The sequence below is a fragment of the Musca domestica genome, unplaced genomic scaffold (assembly GCF_030504385.1).
Source record: "Musca domestica strain aabys unplaced genomic scaffold, Musca_domestica.polishedcontigs.V.1.1 59, whole genome shotgun sequence".
Classification (NCBI taxonomy): domain Eukaryota; kingdom Metazoa; phylum Arthropoda; class Insecta; order Diptera; family Muscidae; genus Musca; species Musca domestica.
In genome coordinates, this window is record NW_026712362.1 from 508,454 (window position 1) to 530,798 (window position 22,345).

The 22,345-nt window shown below is 35.5% G+C and overlaps 1 protein-coding gene across 1 annotated transcript in view; it reads right to left on the reverse strand.

Annotated features, from left to right (window-relative positions):
* The window catches only part of LOC131805620 (protocadherin Fat 4-like), a 46,433-nt gene extending 37,156 nt beyond the window's left edge, over positions 1–9,277 (reverse strand). The window contains exon 1 of the mRNA XM_059129010.1: positions 9,214–9,277. Coding sequence (XP_058984993.1) covers positions 9,214–9,277 — 64 coding nt within the window. The remainder of the gene's footprint in view (positions 1–9,213) is intronic.
* Between the last annotated feature and the right edge of the window lie 13,068 nt (positions 9,278–22,345).

Consider the following 22,345-nt stretch of genomic DNA (forward strand, 5'->3'; position numbering starts at 1 on the left):
CAAATTTGGCATACTAGCTTCTAGACTCAATAGACTCGTAAGTGCCAAATTTCATCCCATTTGGACAAATATTAGACGTTTGGTGCACAATAAAAAGTAAATCGGACGAAGTTATATATGGGAGCTATATCCAAATCTGAACCGATCTCGATAAAATTTAGCAAAGATATTTCTGAGCTGTATTTGATATATTTCCCCAAATATTGTTGTTGCAGAGTGCATATTACGGCGGCGGTGGACAAAAATAACAAATCGGATGAACAATATATATGGGAGCTATAGCTATATCTGAACCGATTTCGATCAAATTTGGCATACATATTTTTAGGCCTAATTTGGGTGTATATGCAAAATTCCATACAATTCGGGTTGATATTACACGTTTGGTGCGCAATAAAAGGCAAATGGGACGACGATATATATGGGAGCTATATCTAAATTTTGACCGATTATTTCCAATTTCAATAGGGTTCGTCCTTGGGCCAAACAAATGATCTGTGCAAAATTTCATCTGGATCGGGCAATAAATGCGACCTGTACTTTGTTTACAAAAATACATGGACAGACGGACGGACGGACATGCATAAATCGACTCAGAATGTGATTCTATGCAGATCATCAAAAGGAACTATGGGTCTATCTCGTTTCCTTCTGCCTGTTACAAACAAATGCACAAAGACATAATACCCTGACCACCTTGTGGTGTAGGGTATAAAAATGGCTATGCAGGCCCACGTCTTCGTATAGCCTCCATATAACGGTACCTCCCAGTATTCGGTATTTTGATGATTTTTATTATTCACTGGAATTGTTTCAAATTTGGCATTTGAAGTTCGTAATGGATACTACAGCCTAAAACAGAAAATGGGCCATGTAGGTCTATGTCTTCGTATAGCCCCCATATAACGGTACCTGCCGATATTCGGTATTTTGATGATTTTAGCGGCATTATTCACCGGAATTGTTTCAAGTTTTGTATTTGATATTCGTATTGGATGCTACAGCCTATGACAGGAGATTGTCTGTTCAGGTCCACGTCTTCGTATAGCCCCCATATAACGTTACCTCACGATATTCGGTACTTTGTTGATTTTAGCGACATTATTCACCGGATTTTTTTCAAATTTGGTATTTGATGTTCATAGTGGATGCTACAGCCTATGACAGGAGATTTTCTGTTCAGTTCCACATCTTCGTATAGCCCCCATACAACGGTACCTCCCGATATTCGGTATTTTGTGATTTTAGCTACATTGTTCACCGATTTTTCTTTTTTTTTTCAAGTTTCGCAATTGAATATTGTAATGGCTTATGATAAAAGTTACCTGTGCAGGCCCATGTCGTCGTATAGACCCTAATATAACAGCTACATTCGGTATTTTTAAGATTTTAACAGAATTTATTAACGGATTTTATTGTTTTTAAGAATTACCAAATTCGTTCCAAATGGTGGAGGGTATTCAAAGTTCGACCCGGCCGAATTTACATCTTTTTTACTTGTTTTTTTTTTCTATAAATTGTATATCTCTAGTTTACGATTTAACCTCTGTGGCGGATATCCGCAAATCATCAACGAAATTGAAAGTGTTTTGAAAAAAAAAACACAAAAAAATGTTACTTCAGTTACTCCAGGGCTAAGAGAAATTTCGAAAATTACATAAAAAAGCAAAAGACCTACAACAACAACAAAAACGATCTACAAAATATGCTACGCAAAAATTGTTCAGCTTCATATTTTCCATTTTTCCACATTTGCTTTTGGAGGTTTTTTTCTTTGCCAATTCTCTACCAGCCACATGGTGGTGGCTTTACATAAAAATAATCAACGTCATGTAAAGAAAGTGAAATTCTGTTTTTTTTTTTCTTAACGCCAACGACTAAGCAACACCAAGTCAGGCATATTTGAGGCTCAAAGCCATCTACCAACACGATGAAAAGTTCAAAAACCAAATAATTTGTTTGAAACAAAAAAAATAAAAAAGTCTTAGCAAAAAAACCCATTCGTTCTGCTGAGTGATTTTTACAATTGTTTCAAGAAAAATACGAAAAAAACAACACTTCAAGTTGGAAATTCATTAGAGGTTTTGAAAAAAAAAAAAAAATGAAATTTGTTGTTTTTACTAAAAGTTAAGAAGAAGAAAAAACAAAAAACAAACAACAAAAAGTTCTCGAACCTATGACATAAGAGTTACGGCTTAATTAGCTGTTGTGTTAATGAAATGCTACGCATTTTTCCGTTTCGATGAGCGATGATGAAATAAACATAACTTATGATCAGTAGAGGTGAGGGTACATAAACAGCTTGAAGTCTACGCATGGCATATTTTGTGACATATCATAAAGGGATGCCAGAGCCGCACTCGAATCCGGCCGTCGTTTCACCTTATGATTTGACATTAATAAGCCTAGCAATGATGCCAAGCTGCTTATGTACGAGTATCCTCACTTTACAGATAAAAAATATACTTCATTTTAAATGGAATACTTCTCGAAATCCTCTTGTGGAAACATTAAATCTTTTCAGGTCCTCCATTGATATTTAAAGACCTCTTGAGTTCTTTAACGGAGAATAGACGAGCACTATTGCCACAAAAGATTTTGTTAGGACTTCCTTGGGTAATATATTAAAATACGGGTTATAGCCGACCTCTTGAGGTCGTCTAACGGCAATATGTTCTATCTTTGCAGACCTCTTGAGGTTATCTTTGGATAATTCACGACCTCTTGAGGTTCTCTATTGGCATTTCACGATCTCTTGAGGTCGATTTCCTTAGGTCTTTTATTGGAAATAGACATATTGCGATCCTTTATGGGAAATAGACGTTTTCTAGAAGTCCTCTTCTCTATTGGTAATAGTCGACTTCTTCAGGTCCTTTATTGGAGAGGTCCTCTATTGACAAAAGACTACTTCTCGGGCCCTCTATGAGGTCTCCTAATGGCAATAAGTTCTCTATTGGCAATAGTCCACTTTTTGAGGTCCGTTATTGGAAAGAGAGGTCCTCTGTTGGTAATAGACGACCTTTGGGGTTCCTCTATTGGAAATAGACGGTCCTCTATTTACCAAAGGCACTTTGGGCCACTGTAGGGGGAATAGACGACCTCTAGAAGTCCTCTAATATCAATAGGTTCTCTAACTGCCATAGTTAGCCTCTTAAGGTCCTTTATTGAAAAGAGATTTCGTTTTGAGGCCTTCTATTGGCAATAGACAATCTTTTTTTAGAAATAGAAATAGACAAACTCTTGAGGTTCTCTATTGACAAAAGACAACCTCTTGGAACCCTCCATGGGGAATTGAGGACCTTTAGTGGTCCTCTAATGGCAATAGGTTCTCTATTAGGCAATAGTTAGCCTCTTAAGGTCCTTTATTGAAATGAGAGGTCGTCTTGAGGCCCTCTGTTGGCAATGGACGGCCTTCGGGGTTCCTCTATGGGAAATAGGTGACCTCTTGAAATCGTCTATTGCAAATAGGCTTCCATAATTGGAAATAGGCGACCTCTTAAAATCCTCTATTGGAAAAAGGCCACCGCTTGAGGTCTTCTATTGGCAATGGGTTCTCTATTACGCAATAGTTAGCCTCTTTAGGTCCTTTATTGAAATGAGAGGTCGTCTTGAGGCCTTCTGTTGGCAATATACGGTCATCGGGGTTCCTCCATTGGAAATAGGTGACCTCTTGAGATGCTCGAACCGAAATAGAATTCCTTTATGGGAAATAGGCGACCTGTTGATATTCTCTATTGGAAAAATATACCCTCTTGAAATCCTTTAGACGATATTGTGAGGTTATCTTGGGTTCCTCTATTAGCAAAAGACAGCCTCGTGAAGACCTCTATGGAAAATAGAAGACCTCTTAAGGTCTTCTATTGCAAAAAGACAATCTCTTAAGGTCCTTGACAAAGAAATCTCTTGAGGTCCAATTGGTAATAGACAACATCTTAAAGACCTTCATTGGCAAGATACGAGCTCTTGAATAGCTCTATTGGCAATAGACTAGCCCTTAACGTCCTTTTTTATTTGGTAATGTTAGGCCCTTAAGGACATTTGTTGACAACAGAAGATCTCTTGGGCCTCTCAATCGAAATTTGTCGATCTGCCGAGGCCTTAGCAATAGAAGAAGCATTTCTAAGGACAACTTCAGATCCTCATTCAGAATACCTCCTAATGTATTAAGAAGAAATTCCAAAGTCCTCTGTCAGGGTACCTACTTTGGCAATGAAAAATGTTCTAAGGCTCCTTCTTTAAGTTTATCCTTTTGACAATAGAAGATCTTTTTAGGTCTTTTGGACGCCCCTAGCTTGAGAATTTCTATTGTAGACCAAATATCTCCATCATTTTTCGTTTTTTCCGAAGACATGTAAGCTTGGCCATATTTTATAACCTTTCATTGAAATGTATTCGAAATTTATTTCCCGAAGAAAGTAAAAGTATATTTTTCAATTATAAAATCTTCATAAATATACAATTTCAAAATCCTGCTTGCCAAAGAAAAATTACCCCTAAAACCACAAATTAAATACCAACTTCCATCGTAAACCTTTCAATAATCTCTTGCGGTGCTTTAATCCAATTAACTTAAGCGCTAAGCTTTAACAGTTTTTTCCTTGTACAAAAAAAAATATTTTTATGACGTACATTGACCGGTTAGCGGTGGCCAACTCCTCATCAAAAGCTACGATGGCTGGGCTGGGTTCGGATGGCTAGCTACCTTACTGGGTAATTGCGCCCATAACCATAAAATCTATGACTTAATTTAAGTCAATTCCAATGAATTGTTGTGATTGCACCATTTAGGAGGAGATGCGAAGCAAAACACCAAAGAGAAAGAGAGAGAGAGAGGAGAGAGAAAGAAAGAGGTCCAACATGTTTTCGTTGGTCATAACTCGGTTATGATTTTTTTGTGGGAAACCACAACGGAACATGTTTCAAAGTCATCAACGCAGTTAGGCAACATTGTTTTCAAAGAAAACTTTTTCAAAATGTTTATGTTTTTTTCTTCCAGTTCGGTGATAAACCACGGCTTTTTATTGGGAAAGTTATAAATTGTGGAAATTTATGAAATAATTTCTTCACTTCAAAATCGTAGTTAGGACATAAATTTGATAGTTGGAAATGGCAAATATTGTATTTATTGGTGTTGTGAAACGGGGGACCAGGTAATTGATATGAAAATATATGGGAATTTTGAAATGGCGTTAAGTATTTATCCTTTGAAAGAAAGGATAAATTTATTGAACAATAAAATTGTTAAGCTTAAAAACTTTACGTTAAAAAATAAAATCGCATGACTTCAAAACCTTAAGAGGTCTGTTGTTGCCAACAGGAGATTTCAGGTGATTTATATTTCCAAAATAAGACTTCAAGGAACTTCTACGGTCAAGACAATTGGGTGTTTTTTTATTGAAAGAGGACCGCAAGAGGACTTTTATTGTCAGTGGGGGACCCCACAAGAGACCTATTATCACAAGAGCACATAAAAGAGTGTTTTATTAGCCTACAAGGGACCTCAAGAGTTCTTCAAGTGCACTAGATGGTCCCAATGGGTCTTCTGCTATCGATGGAGAACCTCTGTTTTCAAAACTGACCTTCAAATTATTGTCGAACAAGAGTTCCGACCTCAGTTAAGGACTTCAACATAGACAGAGGTCCCCAATAAGTCTATCTCAAATTGCTATTTGAGTTGAAAGCTTTTTCTAGAAGAGGTCTTCTGCTGTCACTGTATGAGGGCTTCTGTTGGCCATAGAGGTGGCCAAGAGATCTTTCATTGATAATTGGATATCTCTTTTCAATCGAGGACCAAGAGGTGTTTTCTGCTTACCCAAGAGGCTTTTATTGTCAAACGAGGTCTCAAGTGGTTTTATCTCTCATTCTCTTAAAAAAAATTATCTTTTTTCAACAGAGGACTTGATACTATTATTTTCAAATAAAAAGTTTTCAGTATAACAAGTAAAAAAAAAAAAAACAAAAACATTAAGTTTGGACGGACCGGACTTTTAATACCCTCTACCTTTGGATAAAGAAAATATTTTTACATAAAAGTATCTGAATTCAAAAGTGTTCTACTTCAAACTACAAATACCGGCAAGACCGTTTGGATAACACTGTTAAACGGCCTCTGTGGGTCAGGCCGTTGTATGGGGTCATACCAAAACGGGAACCTCCATAGACAATTTTATACTTCAAGGATTGTCAACTACTAAATTTTTTTAAATACCAAATTTGACATAATTTCGGCGGTAAATATGCCTAGGAGTATCAAAATACCGAGTATAGGTGGGTATCATTATATGTACGCCATGGGAAAATGGGGACCTAAATTCTCAATGTTCTTCCACCGGAGGAAGAAACCCATTACGAACAACAAATACCAATTTTTAAACAAATCCGTGAAAAAATGTGGCCGAAAATCGTCAGAATACTGAATATTGGGGGGAAAGTACCTTTAAATATCGGCTATACCAAAACGTGGACAACAATACAACTTGTTCTGTCAAATTTTGAAGCTCTACGCCAAATAATGTGATTTCAACAGGCAGACAGATGGACAACGTTAAATCGACATAGAATTTTATGCTGATAATGAATATATATACTTTAGGGATATTACAAAAGGTATGACAAAGTTAATATGCTCTACCTGTCAATTGGGTTTTGAAGGTTCAAAAAAATTTATTGAAGATCCATAAACTCAAAGTCCCTTCAAAACGATATCCGCGGTTATTGGTTTGACAATTGCTTTAAATAGGCCTGAAAGTTTCGCCAAAAATCTTACGATTATTGGTCTAAACCCATTTTTAAAAATCCACGTTTGAGGGCCTTCTAAATATCCACGATAACGAGCTCAAACTTCGACCTGAAGATCCATTATAATAGACCTAAAAGTCTTTCCAAATTTTTTGTAGATCCACCATTTTACACCTTTTGTACAATCCGACCCAAAGTATGTCTATGATTATGGACCTTGAAAGATAACATAAATATGTTACAAAAATCGACAATAATGGGTCTCAAAAACAAAAAATCCACAATTAGGGTCTTAAACCCCCCTTAAATGTGTTAACAATGAAGAATAATTGACCTCAAAGTCCACAAGAAAAATCTATTTTAAAAAGCCTCGTTTCTGGGCCTGAAACCTCCTCAAAACAATCTAAAAATATATTTTAATAATGTATAGGGTTTTAAAATCCATGTTTATTGACCTAAAAGCTCTTTCAAGAATTTGTTTTAAAATCGACGTTTATAAAGCTGGCAGTCCCTAAAGGTCCTCCCAAAAACATGTTTTAAACGACCACGTTTATGTACCTAAAAGTCTTCAAAAAAATTTAGTTTTATAATTCATGTTTATGGGCCTGAAAGTACGCTCTAATATGTTTTGAAAAATCCTCGTCCCCCAAAAATAGGATTTTTAAAATCCACGTTTATGGATCTAAAAGTTCTTTCAAGGATTTGTTTAAAAATCGACGTTTATAAAACTTGAAGTCCTCCCAAAATGGGTTTAAAAATTCACGTTTATTGACCAAAAAGCCCTCAAAAATATGTTTTAAAAATCCACGTTTTTTGGCCTAAAATCCCATTCAAGAATTTGTTTAAAAATCTGCGTTTATAAGGCTGGGAGTCCCCCAAAAGTGACTTAAATTCTTAAAAAACTACTTTTGCTGGACAAAAATTCCCACAAAAATAAGTTTTTAAAAAGTTTTTTCAAGAATTTGTTTAAAAATCAACGTTTATAAAGCGTGAAGTCTTCCGAAAATGGGTCTAAAAAATCCACGTTTAATAATTCAAAAATACCTCAAAAATAGGTTTTGAAAATCCTCATTTATTGACTAAAAAAAAAGAGTTTTTGAAATCATCGTTTATTGACAAGAAATTTCCCCGAAAAAGTTTTTAAAAATCCACGTTTATTTAGACTATTAATGTCCCCAGAAAAAAATTAACATTTATCGACTTCAAACTCCGAAAATATGTTTTGAAAATCCACGTTTATAGACCTGAAAATTCCTTCAAAAAATATGTTTTGAAAATCCACGTTTATGGAACTGAAAATTTCTTCAAAAAATATGTTTTTAAAATCAACGTTTATGGACCTGAAAATTCCTCCAAAAAATATGTTTTGAAAATCCACGTTTATGGACCTGAAAATTCCTCCAAAAAATATGTTTTGAAAATCCACGTTTAAGGACCCGAAAGATCCTCCAAAATATATTTTTAAAATATAATGTACCTGAAAATTTCTCTTAAAAATATCCTCCTCCTTTCTCTAAAAAAAATCCTCCTTTAATTCCAAAATTAAATTCTCCCAAAAAAGGTCTTTAAAATTCACGTGTGTTTGCCTAAAAATCCATTCAAAATTTTTTTATTAAAAATCGACGTTTATAAAATCCCCAAGTTAATTGACCTATTGGTCTCCACAAAAATATATATAAAAATTCTCGTTTATGGGTCTGTGAGAACCTTAAAAAATATGATTCAAAAAATCCACGTTTATGGAGGCGAAAGTCCTTCTAAAGCTAGATTTAAAAAATCTACGTTTAATGACCTTTAAGTCTGCCCAAAGATAGATTTAAAAAATCCACGTTTATGGAGACGAAAGTCCTTCCAAAGATAGATTTTAAAAATCTACGTTTATTGACCTTTAAGTCTGCCCAAAGATAGATGAAAAAAAATCTACGTTTAATGACCTCTAAGTCCGCCTAAAAATATGCTTTAAAAATCCACGTTGATTGACCTAAAAGTTCGCCCAAAAATATATGTCATAAATATCTGCACAAAAATATTTTTTCAGAATCCACGTTAATTGACATTAAACTCCGCCTAAAAATATGCTTTAAAATACACGTTTATTGACCTAAAAGTGGTTCAAAAAAAATATATTATGAATATCTCTCATTTATGGAACTAAAAGTCTCCCAAGTATCTGCACAAAAATATTTTTTTCAGAATCCACGTTTTAAACTCCGCCCAAAAATATGTTTTAAAATACACGTTTATTGACCTAAAAGTAGTGCCAAAAAATATATTATGAATATCTCACATTTATGGAAATTAAATTCAACCAAAAATATATTTGAAAAATTCACGTTTATTATTCCAGACCTCAGAGGCCCAGTTAAAGATGAAGAAGCCTTCTGTCTGCGGTAACGTCTTTTGTTTGAAATTTAAACATTTTTCTCTTAAAATATATAACTCAAAACAATTGCCTTATAAATAGCACCAACTTACCATCAATTTGCAGCACAAGGCATATCAGGCCCACGGCTATGATCCAATGATATATAATCCACATTTTTTTCAAATGACTGAAATTATCTCCAAATGGTAACGACACTTATAGGGGCTCCTCCTATTTATAGTTGACTATAAATCACCAATTATCACACTCGAACACACACACAGAGACACTTTCGAACACTTGTTGCTTGTCCTCAATTCGGAACAGAGTATTTCCTCCACTTTTTTTGGAACACTTTTCCAATTACACCTTCCAATCGCCTTTCGGAAAACACCTGATGCTTGTTTTAAATTTTCATAATCGAGATAATAATACACGGCAATCACGGTCGACAAGGGGCGACATGACAAGTAACGTTGCAACATGCAGTGGTAAAAAATATACATATATGTTGCAAGTAGCACACACACACATGTATATACACTTATGAATAATTGCAACCTTTGTTGGATAAGTTATTAATTTTGCTTTTGTTTCATTTTTTGTTACAGAAATCCGTTTGATTGTCTAAACATCGATAGTGGCTGCTGAGATGTTGAAATCTCTCTTCTCTCGAAAAAAATGTGGAGAGGGAGACACACTTTCTGCTCTCTGACACTGAGACAAGGCTGATGAATAAACGTTTAGTTCGAAGACAAGTTCAAAACAGTTAACGGAATGTATGAATGAATGCAACAGGCTGGCAGTCAGAGTGGCTGGGGAAGGTTGCAGCAGCACCATAACCGAGTGGCAGTATTTTGAGTGAATGGCATTATTTGCAAGGCAACATGGGAAACATATTTTGTAGGGGGCGAGAGGGGAGAAGGGGGAACTCAGGCAAACTGTGATGACGAGCGATGATTGTGATGATGAGGATGGTGTTAAAGAGTTTCTGTTACCAAAAAAAAAAACACCTTGGTAAATGGCTAATGCCAAACAAAAACAACAACATCAAAAAAACACTTCAAAGTATCTTGGCGTGTTTCACAATTGAGGCAGAAGCACACAGACACTCCACACACTCTCTCTTTAGCCACTAAATTTTATGGCCAAGAAGGCTCGTTCTCTTGCCACTGTTTTATTGTTGTTTTTACTTCTTCGTTTTTTTTGTAATTGTTGTTGTTGTTATAAATGTTTCACATACACTTAATTTAACATTTGCGTTTTGTAAGCTATTTTTGTTGTTGTTGTTGTTGTTTTTTATTACACTTTTTTATTTCTATTCTAGTTTCAATAGTTGGTGGAGGTTGGGTTGTTGTTGATTTTTACCTAGAAATTTGTTGATTTGAATTTTTCCGGCTTTATGTGGTATTATTTTGGTATCTTCTTCTCCTACTCTTCTTTTTTTATTTTTCTATTTTTATTTTATTTTTGTTATATCAGATGTTCCACTAAATCGAAATTCCTATTTAGTTCAACACTTAACGCTTTTGCTTACCCCCGCCATTTAGTTTAGATTTTATTTTCGTTGAAAGATTCGAATCTATTTTATGGAGTTTGTTTTGGATTTGAATTCACATAGTTCTGGAACAAAGAAAGGGTTATTTGGTGAGAACAATTCGTTTTAAAATTTTATGATTTGAATTTAAAAAGAAGAAGTGAGAAAGTCTGGTTGATATTCTGTAACACTCTCAGAGTGGGTGGTGGGTGGTGAAATTTTGAATGATATTTAATACGAAACCAATGATATTTAGAGAAACCTCCTTTAGATAAAGCTCTAGCTCTTACAAATCGCTAAATTTTTCACTAATAGTTCAATAAAAATGCTGTTCAATTTCCCCTTATTTTTATACCCTCCACCTTTGAAAGGAGGGTACATTAACTTTGTCATTCGGTTTGTAACATGTCTAAATATTCGTCGTAGACCCCATAATGTATATATATTCATAATCAGCATAAAATTCTAAGTCGATTTAACGACGTCTGTCCGTCAGACAGACAGACAGACAGACAGACGTCTGTTGAAATCACGATACAGGCCACATTATTTGACGTAGAGCGTAAAAATTTAGCAGAATAATTTGTATTGTGTCTAGGACGGTTGGTATTGAAAATGACATATATCGGTACACGTTTTGGTATAGTCCCCATATAACGGTACCTCCCGATATTCGGTATTTTGATGATTTATGCCGCTTTTTTTCATGGATTTGTCTAAAAATTGGTATTTGTCGGTCATAGTGGGTTCTAGCTCCGGTGGCGAAACATTGCATGCATGGGTCCACGTTTTGGTATAGTCCCCATATAACGGTACCTCCCGATATTCGGTATTTTGATGATTTATGCCACATTTTTTCACGGATTTGTCTGAAAATTGGTATTTGTTGGTCATAATGGGTTCCAGCTCCGGTGGCGAAACATTGCATGCATGGGTCCACGTTTTGGTATAGTCCCCATATAGCGGTACCGCCCGATATTCGGTATTTCGATGATTTTTGCCACATTTTTTCACGGATTTGTCTGAAAATTGGTATTTGTTGGTCATAATGGGTTCCAGCTCCGGTGGCGAAACATTGCATGCATGGGTCCACGTTTTGGTATAGCCCCCATATAACGGTACCTCCCGATATTCGGTATTTTGATGATTTTTGCCGCATTGTTTCATGGATTTGTCTAAAAATTGGTATTTGTCGGTCATAGTGGGTTCTAGCTCCGGTGGCGAAACATTGCATGTATAGGTCCACGTTTTGGTATAGCCCCCATATAGCGGTACCGCCCGATATTCGGTATTTCGATGATTTTTGCCACATTTTTTCACGGATTTGTCTGAAAATTGGTATTTGTTGGTCATAATGGGTTCCAGCTCCGGCCAGCCCCCATATAACGGTACCTCCCGATATTCGGTATTTTGATGATTTTTGCCGCATTGTTTCATGGATTTGTCTAAAAATTGGTATTTGTTGGTCATAGTGGGTTCTAGCTCCGGTGGCGAAACATTGCATCTATATGTCCACGTTTTGGTATAGCCCCCATATAACGGTACTTCCCGATATTCGGTATTTTGATGATTTTTGCCACATTTTTTCACGGATTTGTGTGAGAATTGGTATTAGTTGGTCATAATAGGTTACAGCTTCGGTGGCGGCACATAGCATGTATGGGTTCACGATTTCGTATAGTCCCCATATAACGGTACCTCCCGATATTCGGTATTTTGATGATTTTTGCCGCATTGTTTCATGGATTTGTCTAAAAATTGGTATTTGTTGGTCATAATGGGTCCTAGTTCATGTGGCTAAACATTGTATGTATAGGACCACGCTTTGGTATAGCCCCCATATAGCGGTACTTCCCGATATTCGATATTTTGATGATTTTTGCCACATTTTTTTCACGGATTTGTCTAAAAATTGGAATTAGTTGGTCAAAATAGGTTCTAGCTCCGTTGGCGAAACATTGTATGTATAGGTCCACGTTTTTGTATAGCCCTATATAGCGGTACCTCCCGATATTCGATATTTTGATGATTTTTGCCGCATTTTCCCACGAATATCTCTAAAAATTGGTATTTGTGGGTCATAATTGGCTCTAATGTTTCCATTACCCTAAGGTGGAGGGTATTAAAAGTTCGGCCCGGTCGAACTTAATTTTTTTTAACATTCCTACCCTTGAAGAAGGAATTAAAAAAAAAAAAAATCCAATTTATTTTAATCTCTGTCTTTTAGTACTTCTTACTTCCCTTGAAGTATAAATATGCAATAATCCAGAGTTTTTAGCTCCTTTGAGCATAAGTTACTACTAGTCCATTCCGGTCGTAAAACTGCCGTATTTCACTTCCTGTGAGCCACAATTACTCTCGTACAATATTATAACGTTTTAACTCTCTGCGAACGCTCATTTTGGTACATTTCCTATAATTTATTACCTTTTGTACGAATTTACAAAAATCCATCCCTATGTCAGGACTAGTAAGTGCGCGCTACTTCGGCAACGAAAAGTTCATCTTAGAAGTTTTAGATTCGTTCCAACAGTTCGAGTTAGGCCTTTTTAGTACTAAATTTGTACAATTTGATCAGTTTGACAATATTTTTTTATGAAAACTTCCTAAATCGTACTAAATGTTCAGACCTTCAAATTATTCAAGTTTTTCCTTCCTCGGAGATATTTATATAGGAAAATTTTTACCTATTACACTAAAAAAATCTTCAAAATCTTTAATTTTGAATTTTACCGAGGAGGAACCCATATCCAATTTTTCTGTCCACATATGAGCCCTCTCCAAATGTAAACCCCAGAAACCAACATTGACCTCAATATCAAATTTCAGCTCCATCCTTCACTCAATACGAAATTTATTAACATTTAGCATGCATATTCAAAACAATCTACATCTCTCCATCCTAGAAACCAAGAATGATCCAAAATTAGTAGTATTTAGTGCTTTTTGAACACTTATGGTATGTATTTCCAAGACTACCTCCATATCTCAATTCCAGATACTAACAGAGACCTCAATATCAAAATTCGGAACTCCGGTTCTTTTCCTTCAGTCATTACCGAACTTAGTACCATTTAGTACAATTAAAGTACGCCACATCCAAAACCAGCTCCTTCTCTCAACCACAGACAGCAACAGTAATATCCATAGCAAGTTTCAGCACTTTAGCTGTATTCCTTCACCCAATACAAAATTTAGTACTATTTAGTACTTATCGTACCATTATAGTACATATTTCCAAAACCACCTCCATATTTCAATACCGAAAATTTCGGAATACCAGTCCAATTCCCTCGCCCAATAACAAATTTAGTACCATTTAGTACATTCCGTACAAAAATATAGGACACATTTACAAACCACTGCCAAATCTTTAACACAATACCATTAGTGATCAAAATCTCAAACTTCTTCGAAAAAAATTGGAGGTCACATGTCGAGAGAAAAATTAAAACGGGCTCTATCCATAAAAGGCATCTAAAGGCGTTTCAAGTAATAACCACTGCTTGATGAAGACTTTGATTTTCATATACCCTACACCACCTAGTGTTGAGGGTATTATGTCTTTGTGCATATGTTTGTAAAATGGAGAAGGAAGCGAAATAGACCCATAGTTACTTTTGAGGATCTACATAGAATCACTTTCTGAGACGATTTATTCATGTCAGTCCGTCCGTTCGTCTGTCCATGTATTTTTGTGAACAAAATGCAGGTCGCATTTACTGTCCGATTGAGATGAAATTTTCAGATACAGCTCAGAAATAAGTGTCTAACATTTTTTCAAGATCGGTTAAGTTTTGGATATAGCTCCCATATATATGTTTACCCTATATCAGGTCTATTGTACCCTAAATGGCTAATATCAGCCCAAATCGACTGAATTTTGGCAATATCGATGGAATTCAGCCCAGAAGCAAGTACTTCAAATTTGGTGAAAATCGGTTAAGATATAGCTATAGTTCTCCTATATATATGTTTCATCCGATTTGGTGCTAAAGTCCTCCACATGCGTAATATGCACTCCACAGCTATGATATTTGATGCAACACAAAAATACTTCTGCCGAATTTTATCGAGATCGGTTTAGATTTTCATATACCTTCGATATGCATCTTCATCCGATTTTACCGTTATTGTCCGCCATGCATGTAATATCAGCCCAAATTGGATAGATTTTTTTTATATATTCAACCGATCTTATTGAAATTCGGTTCAGTAGATATCTATTGCTCCAAGAAATATTTTTATACCCTCCACCATCGTATGGAGGGTATATTAAGTTTGTCCTCGAAATATACCTTTTAGACCCTACAAAGTATATAGATTCTTGATCAGTATGAATATCTAAGTCGATTTAGCGATGTCCGTCCGTCAATCCGTCTGGGGAAATCACTCTAACTTCCGAACGAAATGAAGTAAATTGATAACATTTTACTCAAATGTATATTATGTCTGCAGAACTTTTGGCATTGAAAATGGACCATGTTGGTAAACGTTTTGGTATTAGTCCCATATAACAGTACCTCCCGATATTCAGTATTTTGATGATTTTAGCGACATTATTCACCGGAATTGTTTCAAATTTGGTATTTTAAGGTCGTAACGGATGCTACAGCCTAAATTGTCTGTGCAGGTCCACGTCTTCGTATAGCCCCCATATAGCGGTACCATCCGATACTTGGTATTTTGATGATTTTAGCTACATTATTCACCGATTTTTTTTAAGTTTCACATTTGAATATTGTAATGGCTTATGACAAAAGTTACCTAATGGACCTGTCGTCGTATAGACCCTAATATAACAGCTACCTTCGGTATTTTTAAGATTTTAACAAAATTTTTAAAGGAATTTATTGTTTTTGACAATTGCCAAATTCGTTAAAAATAGTGGAAGGTATTCAAAGTTCGGCCTGGTCAAACTTATAGCTTTTTTTACTTGTTTTTATTATTATTAACAAATATATATATATTTATATTTATTTTTTTAAAAAACCTATAAAAATACTTCTAGAGATTATCTAAATTAAATTTCAACTACAAATTTTATAACCCTATTCCTATAAAATTTCAACATTGCCCAACGATATCCCTCCAAATTGTTATCGACATCAAATCTTGTTCTGTAGTTCGACATAATTTCTAATATTATTGACACAATTTTATGGCAACAATTGATTTACATTTAAATTTTCAAAAGCAGAAGCATTTTCATGGTTTCTGCATAGAAAGTAAGAAAAGTGGAACAGATTTTGAAAAAAAAAAAAAAAAAAATGAAGACAAAACATCTGACATAGAAAAGAATGGTAATTTGTGGTAATTTTAGGCTTCGTTCAACTTTATAAACATCGCGATTAGGGGAAACAAAATAATCAGAAAAACAAATAAACAAACGTTCAGAAACAAAACAAAGTAGTTGAAATCTCAAGTCTTAAGAGGTTTAGGAGAAGGGAGAGAAAAATGGGAAAAAAAGAGACAGGTATTGAGGGGAACAACAAAGGCAAGAATGGTTTCTGATCTGGGAATGATGTCAGAAGTGAATTTTGAAAAAAATAATCGGAAGAAAAAATTATATGAACGACTAAACATCGATTTTAAGAAAAATATGCCAAAAATGAGAAAAAAAAGTAATTTCTGCTATTGGGCGCCATTTTCGCTTAGCAAGTAATGAAATAGGGACCAATGTTATCCCTTTCCTCTTGATTAAAATATTGAGGGCCCGGCTCTTTATATCCATATGAAGATGAATGCCAAAGCCTACTTTAATCTGGAATCTGTCAAAAAGCAAGGAACAATATTTCACAAATTTGTAAATGTTTATTTTAATCAAAAAAGAGATGATTCTATATCCTCAGCTACATGGCTAGATATGATACGGCGGAAATGTGCCTCATCGAAATAACGGTTTTAGACTCTAGGTCTCTTTGGACTAAATCCGTTTAAGGACATTTGGAGTCCGTTTTAGGACATTAGGACATTTGGATCCGTCCGTCTGTCTGTCTGGCTGGAGCGCACGACAACTCTCGAAGCGATTATCCGATGTGGTCCAAACTTGGTATATCGTAAAATTATTATTATCGAGTTCGATGGGCAACAAGGTCGAAATTTTCAAAAAAAAAAAAAAAAAAAAGAATAAATATTACTGCACAGAAAGAGAAAGGATAATCCGAATTTGATCCATCTTTGCAAATCCTAATATTTACATCAGTGCTAGGTCAGGTGTGAAAATGGACAATATCGGCCCACTCCATCAAGTACCTCCCCCACAAAGGGTCGAAATTTTGAATAATTATAACTCTTATAAAATGTGATGTAAGGATCCGATTGTCTTAAAATTTCACACATCCCAAATATTTTTAAGAGCCCAAGGTCTGCTGTGAAGATGGGATATATCGGTCCACTCCTTCTGCTACCTCCCTTAACCCTTCAAGGGTTAAAATTTTGAATATCCATAAATCTCATAAAACACGAAATTGACATTCGATTCCATTCAGACTTGGTACATCTCAATATTTCCATCAATACAAGATCAGTAATAAGGAGGGTAGAAATCGGACCTTTACTTCTGGTACCTCCCACTCAAAGGGTCAAAGTTTTGAATAACCGAAACGATTATAAAATCCGGAAAAAGCATCTGACTCTCTTAATTTTTCACACATTCCATTATATCTTCTAACACAAGATCTGCTGTAAGGATGGGATATATCGGTCCACTTCTTCTGGTACCTCCCCTACAAAGGGTAAACATTTTGAATATCCATGAAGTTCATAAAACGCCAAATTAAGATCCGATTCCATTCAGGCTTGGCACTTCTCAAAATTTCCATAAACACAAGATCTCTTATAAAGATGGTAGAGACCGGACCATTTCTTCTTGTACCTCCCACACAAAGGGTCAAAGTTTCGAATAACCGAAACTATTATAAAATCCGAAATAAGCATCTAACTCTCTTCATATTTCGTGTATCACAATATTTTTATTAACTTAAGGTCTGGGATATATCGGTCCACTTCTTCTGGTACCTCTCCCACAAAGAGTCAACATTTTGAATATTCATAAAACACGAAATTAACATCCGATTCCATTCACACTTGGTGCATCTCAATGTTTCTATCGACACAAGATTTGTTATAAAGTTTGTAGAGATCGGACCATTCCTTCGGATATCTCCCTCACAAAGGGTTATAGGTTTGAATAAGCAGAAGGATTTTAAAAACCGAAATAAGCATCCAGGACTCTTCAAATTACACACATCACAATATTTTTAGCAACCCAAGGTCTGGTGTGAAGATGGAATATATCGGTCCACTCCTTCTGGTACCTCCCCCCCTTTGGTTCAAGATTTTGAAAAACCAAACGCTCAAGGTAAGCCAAACAAATTCAAATTTCACACATACAAACATTCTTGCTAACACAAGATCTGTTGTGAAGATGATATATAACTGCGAACCTCCTCTGATACCTTCTGCAATTTATGATTTCCCATAAATTGGATATAGAAGTTCGATTTTCTTATAATTTTGGTCAGACCAATATTTTTATCTGTATTAGATGAAGCATGAAAATGGAATACTTCGGTCGACAGGCACGGCACATTTTAACATTTTCTTAAAATTATCACATATCTCATGCAAAGTGAAGGAAGTTACCATATATAGTCCGAACATGACCCATCGCAATATTTATGTCACATTTATTTAAGTCCCATAAGGAATGGACAATATTGGCCCATTCTTTCATAACCCACTGCATAGAGGGACAAGGGTTTGAATAATCACAGCTGAAATCAAAATATTTTTAAATAATCGAATATTGGCTGACGGTATAGATCTGTCGGCAAAATCGACCGATACTTTTTTACTTGTTTTTTTTTTTTTTTTTTTTTTTTAATTTGCCAAATAATTCCTTTCACTTCTCAAACAGAGGTGTCGCTCGACCCAAATTCTTTCGCGATAAAAGCCAATAAATCATGACATCCTTTTTGGGAAATGTTATCCGCAAGGAACAAGACCAACACTAATTGGATGTAACCTGGATTTTTCTTCACCACCTCCCACACTTCTTCTTCCTCGATATTTACAACTTACTATCTTGGAATTCTTGGATATTTTCCATTTTCACCAATAAGAAAACAGCAAGCAAGTATGGAATAATGAGACCAACCACCTCCTTGTTAGAAGTGACACACAATGCAGGGATGGAAATATTACATTGACCATATTTTTTATTAAGGAAAATATAAAAATGTATTTTTTTTTTTAATTAGCTTCAATTGATAGAAGAGTCTTTTGTGAACTTTCTATAGGATTTGTCTGGAAGGTAGTTATTTTATTGTTCTTAGGTACGATGTCCTAAAGATCATCCACGGATAGAAGACTTTCTATTAATTTTCAGCAGCTAGAAGTCTACTCTTCTGTCTTCCATAAAAATACAACCTTCCAGAGATCTTTTGTGGATAAAAGTCCTTCAGAAGATGGCTTTATAGATATAAGACCTTCTATAGGCCTTCCATGTATAGAAGGCCTTTTACAGATCTTCCAGGGAAAGAATATCCAAAGAAAATATATAGGACCTTCCACAGATTAAATATCTTCCACAAGTCTTCTATGGCCCTCTATAGAAGTTGTATGGATAGAATATTGTTTCTGGAGTTTATGTGGATAGAAGACATTCTATAGGTCTTTTATGAACAAAATACCTTCGATAGGTCTTCCACGAATAAAAGGTCAAATTTAGATCGTTTATAGATAAAAGAGCTTTTCAAAAAGTCCTTTAAGAATACAAGACTTCATATAGGTCTTCAATAGCTTAAAAACATGCTACAGGTTTTCTTTGGATTGTAGGTCATCTATATATCTGAATTAAGGAACATTTTTAGGTCATAGATGGATTGAAGACTTTTTTGTGGCCTTCTATGGATGGAAGACTTTATCTATGGAAGACTTTATGAATTGAAGATCTTCCATAAGTTTTATATGTGCAGAGAAGATTCTGTGAGTCTTCTATGGATGGAAGGATCTTCTATAGCACTTTAGAAATAAGAAGACCATTTATACGCCCTCTATTAATAAAATACCTAATTTGGCCATACAGATGAAGCCTTAGGCTTTTAAAAATGACAAATCTTCCATAATTTTTCTAAAGGTGGAGGATATAAGTTCTTTCAGAGGATCCGTATACATATAAGACATTTTACTGGGATTCCATAGATAGAAGACCATTTTTTAAGCCGTATATAAATAAAATATCTCGTATGGACCGTGTGTAAACTTAAGATCTTCAAGGGGACTTTTGTGGGGATAGAAGACCTTCTGCAGTTATTTTTTTTTGCGGATAGTATAACTTTTTTTCGCTCTTGTGTAGACAGACGGGCCCAGATACCAACAGACACCATAATATCAAATTTGAGAATTCCAGCCCTAGTCGTGCACCCATTTCCAAAATTTAGTACCAATTAATAATTTTCGAACACTTATAGTAGATCTTTTCAAAATTACATCAATCTCTTAACCAGAATTTTATTCTTTTTTATCTCTATCCCTTCAATCAAAATCTAATTTAGTACAATTTAGTACTTTTTGTACGAATATAGGTCTCATTTCCAAAACCACCTACATATCTCAATTCCAGATACCAATAGACACCACAATATCAAATTTGAGAATTCCAACTCTATCCTACCAAATTTACTACTATTTAGTACTTTTCGTACAAATATAGTACACATTTCCAAGCCTCCGCTTAACCTAAAAGACAAATCACCATCAGTAAACCTAAATGTCAAATTTCCGAATATTATCTCAATCCCTTCACCCAATACCAAATATAGTACCATTTAGTACTTTTCGTACAATTATAGTAAACATTTCCGAAATCACCTTCATCTATCCAGGCTACACATGAACAGCGATCCTAATACCAAATTTTCGATTTCAAGCACTATATTTTCAACCAATAAAAAAATTGTACCATATATAGCACTATTTAGTACTTCTCGTACGCCTGTAGTACACATTTCCAATGACAACCTATTTATCTCAAACCTTCCACCAACTAGAATCCCAATACAAAATTTCAAATAATCAACTTCTTCCTTTGACGCAAAACCAAATTGTACCAGGTTTTAGTACCATTTAGTACGGTACACCTCCTAACATCAACTCCATTTCCAATAATTGATCCTCATCACAAATTTCGAGATTTTACCACTAGCCGTTCACATAATTCCAAATGGTACCAAATTTAGGTACCAAATGGTACAGGCATTGTTAGAATTTCGAAAAACCTTTAAGTTGTACTTTTCGTACTTTTTTGGTACGTATTTTCAAAATCTCGCGCCATGGAAAATAGAACTTCTTCAAAAAATATCTTAAAGGTATAGGGCAACGTTTTTAGGAAATTCGGACTAAAAGTGTACTGAAAGTACCAAAAAGTTGGAAATTTAGTACATTTTAGTACTTTTAGTACACTTTTAGTACACTTATAGTCCGAATATCCAAAAAAACCTAGCCCTATACTTTTAAGGGATTTTTGAAAAAGTTTTATTTTCCATCCCTGTTTTTTGACCTCCTACTACTACAACAAATTTCCTTGTCTGCTTGTCCTGCATTTATCACAGTCTCTTCCTTTGGCATAATTGTTTTGCACACCCCTCCTACCTCCCTCGAATGAAACACAACTATTTTTGTAACGCGTTAACTATTTTTAACCTCAACGAAGGAAGAGGGGAGGCACTTGGCCAAAGGCGCCAGACGAAGGGTATGCATTGTTATTTCAACACCGGCACCACGACTACCACCACCACCACATTCAAAACAAAAACTTGACCGGAAGTCGGAAACATTTAAGAAAAAGTCATTCACCTGCAACCAAGTTTGCAACAACGTTTTTTTGTTTTTTAAGTGGCCTGGGCTGTGATGAGCGGCGAATTGCTTGAACGAAACAAGTGCAGGTTTTTGGTAGTGGCAATGGGGACGGTGACGACGACTCTCGACGGTGGTGGTTGTGGTCAAAGTGCCTGGCCTTTGTTCGGCGGCCAAGTAACTTTTATTTGCTGTTTAGATTTTCAGGTTGTGGGCTGAGGGTAGCAGAGTTGTCTGGCATTCCCTTGTTCCGGCCTCATTTCATATTGTTGCATTTTGGCTTTCTTGTTTTCCGTCCCCTCCCCTTCTCCTCCTCCCTTCTCCCCACTGTCCAGACATGCAACGCATCCATTAAGCCGCTAGTTTTCACTTGTTTCTGAAGGAGTTATTGCCATGGAATTATTGTTTAACTAAAATTTGTAGCCTCTTTTTTTCTGGGTTACTTCCAGAGGAGGAGGTGGCGGTGGTTGGCGATTACAGTCCAGTTTTACATTAGCATAGCTGTTATTTCCCTTCAACATTTTTTTCTTGGTTATTGAAATCAAGAGGGGTGGGAGGGGGCAACTTCTTTATGTGTCACTCACATAATTACGGCTTAATGATTAGTTTTCCTTGTCCACATTTCGGGAGGGTTGATTCCTATCGCCAAAGGAAGGCTTTCGGAAAGGGGATTGCACTTTCCAGCAATAGTGTTAGAAATTTATTTTGAGGAACAAATATTGAATTGAAAGGCATGACTGAACTGTGTGGAAGGCAACTGTACTTTTAGGTGTTGACAGATTAAGAGAATGGGAGCTGTGTTGAATACTTATACTACTATACCTATTACTCCTATATAATATATA